The 5,772-nt window shown below is 47.1% G+C and overlaps 2 protein-coding genes across 2 annotated transcripts; both read left to right on the forward strand.

Moving 5' to 3' along the window:
• The first annotated feature begins 254 nt into the window (after positions 1-254).
• LOC105571097 lies at positions 255-1,517 on the forward strand. The gene has a single exon (XM_012028569.1). It carries the CDS (start codon positions 255-257, stop codon positions 1,515-1,517), a length of 1,263 nt encoding a protein of 420 aa, XP_011883959.1.
• A 42-nt stretch (positions 1,518-1,559) lies between these two features.
• LOC105571098 lies at positions 1,560-5,381 on the forward strand. Its single transcript, XM_012028570.1, has one exon. The coding sequence runs from the start codon at positions 1,560-1,562 to the stop codon at positions 5,379-5,381; it is 3,822 nt and encodes a 1,273-aa protein (XP_011883960.1).
• The last annotated feature ends 391 nt before the right edge of the window (positions 5,382-5,772 follow it).

Below are 5,772 nucleotides of genomic sequence, written 5' to 3' on the forward strand. Positions count from 1 at the left end.
TTACTTGTTATTGTTGTTACGCGAAAAGACAGCGCGAACACGAAACTGTTCGTGTTGACACTGAACATTTTGGTGCCTCCTGTGAGGTATGTGCCTCAATCCACGCAAGAAACGGGATCCAGCCTGAGAGCCGCCTCACATCTGTTAAGAGCGAGTCTTCCAAGTCAGCCGAAGGAGGAACGTGTGCGATCGTACTCGACAGGCGTAAGAGTAAGTCATTCTTTCCCAACATTTACATTCCGTCGCATGCCGAGATGGCGGACAAAATCAAATTCCTCGTTCAGAAACGAACTTCCCTGAAATCCCAAATAACCAACTTGTCCAATATCGTCGAAGGGGGGAAAATTGATAACGCGACGTTAAGGTTGCGAAACGAGCGTTTAACGCAATTATATCGGGCCTTCGAAGAGCATAACGATGAACTCGCGGTATTAGATCCTAACGCAAATCATCGGGTAGAGTTCGAGGGTATCCAGGAGCGATTTTATGCATTGGCGGGAAAAATTGAGAGTATTTTACGTCCGGGAAATGCGCCGTCGGGAGATACGTCCGAACCGAGCACCAGCGTATCAAACGAAGAAGTGCGGCGCGGTGACATCGTACCGCCGGTTGAGAAACGGCGGATTAAATTGCCCGAAACGCCGTTACCAAAGTTTGATGGTAGATTCGAGGGATGGTTATCATTCAAAAACGCGTTTTACAGTATGATAGGCTCGCGAACGGACCTCGCGGAAATAGACAAATTGCATTACCTTAGATCGGCGTTAACTGGCGAAGCCGCGAACAAGATTAGGATCTTCGAAATTGACGGAATTAATTATGCCAAGGCCTGGAGCTTATTAGAACGGTCATATGAGGTCAAGAGGATCTTGATATCGCGGCATCTCTCTCTGCTATTAAATTTGCCCGCGCTAGATAAAGAAACAGCGAACGGTTTGTCCAGACTCGCGGACGACGCACAGCAACACGTTGCATCGCTAAACTCTTTGGGAATTTCGGTCGGACACGAGATGATCGTGCATTTGCTAGAGACCAAGCTACCAAGGATAACGTTGGAAAAATGGGAGGCGACTCTCGAAAGAGACGAGTTTCCGGAACTCGACCAGATGTACGAGTTCTTATATAAAACCGCGGTTTGCGTCTCGAAGCGCGAGAGAGCGAAGGTAACCGACATGGAGGGAAGCAGGGGAGAGCCCTCGAGCAAAAAAAGACGAAGTCATCCCTCGAATCAAGCGTTTGTCGTGAGCGCGGCGCGTAATTGCATAGCATGCAAAACGAAACGGCATCCCTTGTATTTATGCGACAAGTTCAAACAGCTACCTATACCCAAACGTATCGAAACGGTGAGAAACGCGAAGGTTTGTTACAACTGCTTCCGCTCACATAGAGACAGCCCCTGCAAATTTTCGAACTGTACAATTTGCCAAAGGAAGCACAACACTCTCTTGCATTTAGATAAACACCCGGTTACGAATCGAACTCCCACTTCTAATACCATAGATACACAGACCGCATGACTAGCCGAGTCGATTAATACCGCAAGGGTAAATCATACTATAATGTCATATACACCCGCGCCACAATTACTAGCGAGTGCCGTGGTATATATCCGAGACAGCGAGCGTAAGCCGATAAAGTGCCGCGCCTTGTTAGATACTTGTGCCACAGCAAATTTTATTTCGGAATCTATTCTGAAGCGGTTGAACATTCCGGTAAGCAAAGGCGCGTTGTCAGTCGGCATGATCAATGACGTAAATACAGAGTCGAGAGGCATGGTACGGATCACTATGCAATCCACGCACGATAATTATCGCAGGGATCTTACGTGTCTGGTGATTCCGGTTATCGCCGATTTAATTCCCTCAGAAGTCTTTCCGAGAGAAACGATCGAATTACCATCAAACGTTAGATTGGCGGATCCGAGTTTCCACCTACCACGCGCGGTGGATTTGCTGATTGGTTCAGGGCTCACCTTATCTCTGTTCTCCGTCGGACAGATCAACTTGTCGCGTGAAGATCACGATCTGTATTTGCAGAAAACACGACTCGGATGGGTTGTGGTAGGCGGTGTACCGTCGCAAGTTCCTGCAAAACCTACGTGTTGCATGACGAATCTCGAGAATCAATTAAACAAATTCTGGGCAATTGAAGAAGTCAGGGAAGGTAAGATGAAATCGGACGAGCAAATCGATTGCGAAGCGCACTTCGAAAGAACGGTGTCTCGCGATGCCGTCGGGCGTTACAAGGTTCGCTTACCGTTTCGCAAATCAAACACGCGACTAGGGGAATCGCGTTCCATCGCGCTGAAACGTCTATTATCGCTGGAGCGTAAACTCAATTCAAACGCAGCGTTAAGAAACGAGTACGCGCGAGTGATCGAGGAGTATTTGACCCTCCATCATACGTCAGCAATAGAGGATCCTGATGACGACGGTTACTATCTGCCGCACCACGCGGTAATCAAAGAATCGAGTAACACGACTAAGGTTCGAGTGGTGTTCGACGCGTCGGCGAAGACGAGCAACGGAATGTCGTTGAACGACGCGTTAATGGTAGGACCTACAATTCAAGACACGTTATTCTCGCATTTAATTAGATTCCGCACATATAATTACGTCATCACGGCAGACATCGAAAAGATGTATCGCCAGGTGTCATTGCACGAAGAGGATCGCCGTTATCAGAGATTCCTCTGGCGCGTAGATGGTAGAATTAAAACGTTTCAGCTTAACACGCTTACATTCGGTGTTTCGCCTTCTTCCTTCCTCGCGATTCGAGTTTTACAGAAACTTGCGGAGGACGAACGTCATGCGTATCCTCGAGCGGCCGAGATTCTTACCACACATCTTTATGTGGACGATTTGTTATCCGGCGCTGACACAATCGCCGAGGCGCGTGCCATCCGTGACGAAATGATCGCGTTGCTGAAGCGGGGTGGCTTCTCCATAAGGCAATGGGCATCCAACGACGAGCGCGTTGTTAACGATTTAGCCTCCAATGCGTTGCACACTAATCTCGTGTTAAACGTGGATCGTTCCGTAAAGACGTTAGGTATAACATGGAATACGCGAGACGATCAAATGCATTACGCGGTCCGTCCGATCGAAATTACTCAAAGATTGACAAAACGAAACATATTATCAGAGATTGCAAGGATTTTTGATCCAATAGGATTACTCGGTCCGATTATTCTATACGCTAAAAGGCTGATGCAAGACATATGGCGTTCCGGTTTACAATGGGACGAGTCTGTCCCACAAGACATATATACGGAGTGGAAGGAATTTGTTCGACAATTAGAATCAATAAATCGCTTTACCTTTGAACGTAAATTGCTAATAAACGACTATCACGACGTTCAAATACACGGATTCTGTGATGCCAGTAGTGTCGGCTACGGTGCATGCTTGTATGTTCGATCTAGCAGGGAAAATGAGACTACGATTGTCAGATTGGCATGCGCCAAATCCAGAGTCGCGCCGTTAAAACCTATTACTATTCCGCGTTTAGAACTCTGTGGTGCATTAATATTGGCGCAATTATATCGGGAAGCAAGCGCTATATTTAACGTTACACCTAACCGAGTCATTTTCTGGTGCGATTCGACCATCGTTTTGCATTGGATAAAAACGCCGCCTCATCTCCTTAAGACATTCATAGCAAACCGAGTCACAGAAATTCAGAACATCACTGGTTCCAACGTATGGCGACACGTACAGTCGGAAGACAATCCGGCAGACGCGTTGTCAAGAGGTCAGTTGCCTCATACTTTTTTGCGAAACAAAATGTGGCTTACGGGACCCTCGTGGTTAGTCGAGAACGAGAATGAGTGGCCCAATGAGATCATGCAAACGGACGTCGAAATAACAGAATTAAAGAAAAACACCTGTTTGTTAGCGGCGACACACGATATCGGGATTCTCACCAAATACTCTTCCTATTCTAAATTGCGCAGAATCATAGCGTATTGCCTCCGCTTTCGCCGTACCATTAGGTCTACCGGCTCATTATCCGCAAGCGAGATTATTGAGGCTGAACAACGAATATTACGGATCCTTCAAACGTCTCAATTTGCCAATGAAATCAAGGAACTCAAACTTAGGGGTTCAACGAACAAGAGCAAAATCACCAATTTAAACCCGTTCTTGGATGATTATGGATTGATTCGCGTGGGGGGGCGTCTCCAAAAATCAAATTTAACATTTACGCAAAAACATCCGATCTTGCTTCCGAGCCGACATCATTTAACTGATAGCATCATTCGCGAAGTTCACGAGACGCACTATCACGCGGGCATTCAGACCACCTTATTCATCCTACGTCAAAGATTTTGGTTGATGGACGGACGGAATCAAGTGCGGAAAATCGTGCGCACTTGTATTCGTTGTTCACGTTTCAACGCTAACGCGATCGAGTATAAAATGGGGAATCTCCCACCAGCTCGCGTGTGTGAAGCGGTGCCATTCGCTAACACCGGCATTGACTTTTGCGGACCCTTCTATATTAAGGAAAGAAAACATCGCAATAGAAACCGCGTTAAGGTCTACGTATGTGTATTTGTATGTATGGCCATAAAGGCAATACATCTCGAAATCGTGAGCGACTTAACGACTGAAGGTTTTCTCGGTGCTCTGCGACGGTTTTCTGCGAGACGCGGTTTACCGGAGCGAATTTATTCCGATAACGGAACAAATTTCGTAGGCGCAAATCATCAATTAAGGGAATTGTATGTTTTGTTCAATTCTGAGGAGCACAAGGCCAAAACGAATAGGTTTGCGTCCGAACGTCGAATCACATGGCATTTCATACCGCCAGCCGCACCGCACTTCGGCGGTTTGTGGGAATCCTCGGTGAAACTTTTTAAGCATCATTTCAAGCGAGTAATCGGGGAATCCTTGTTCACGTTCGAGGAATTAAACACATTTGTAGTCGAAGTCGAAGGTGTCCTGAATTCCCGACCTATCACCTGCCTATCATCCGATCCGAATGACTTGCTCGCCTTAACTCCAGCCCATTATTTGATCGGCAAACCACTAACGACTCTCCCTGAGGGCGACTTATCCGCTGTTCCAGTCAACCGATTGTCTACCTGGCAGCACATCACTAAGGTTCGTCAAGATTTTTGGGCACGCTGGAGCCTCGAGTACCTCAATGAGCTCCAGGTGCGTCACAAATGGACTAAGGACGGCCCGAAGCTCGACATCGGGACCGTCGTGCTCATAAAGGACAAAAACGTGCCGTGTGGACGGTGGACGTTGGGCAGAGTCTTACAACTACATACGGGAGAGGATGGTGTCACACGAGCGGTTACCATGAAAACCGCAGCTGGAGAGACGAAGAGAACCGTCAACTATCTCTGCCCCCTCCCGATCGATAAATAGTCGTATTCATAGTCATATTGGTCATATTTGTACAAGCGATAATTACCACATGTATCATAGTGTCTCTATATCTCAAGCGATAGAACTCGAAACGATGTAACAAATGCGCAATTCGTCGACGAATTTATACGTTGGAGTACTCCATTATATATATATATATACATTATAACGCACAACACGCATACGAATCTGATCACTAATCTATAGGATAGTTGATCGCTACCCTCTCAACGGGGGGAGGATGTTGCGTAGCGTCTCTCACGAGTCGGACACGATGGGCGCGTTCCAGCGCATACACGCGGTGAGTCAATGATAAAAATCGAACTTTACTCTGTCGCACGTGGGGGAAGGGCGGTGTTGCGTCGTGGAAGGGTCGTGCGCGACGTTTCTA

This window comes from Vollenhovia emeryi, unplaced genomic scaffold (genome assembly GCF_000949405.1).
Source record: "Vollenhovia emeryi isolate VEMERY1.0 unplaced genomic scaffold, V.emery_V1.0 DF941214.1, whole genome shotgun sequence".
Lineage (NCBI taxonomy): Eukaryota > Metazoa > Arthropoda > Insecta > Hymenoptera > Formicidae > Vollenhovia > Vollenhovia emeryi.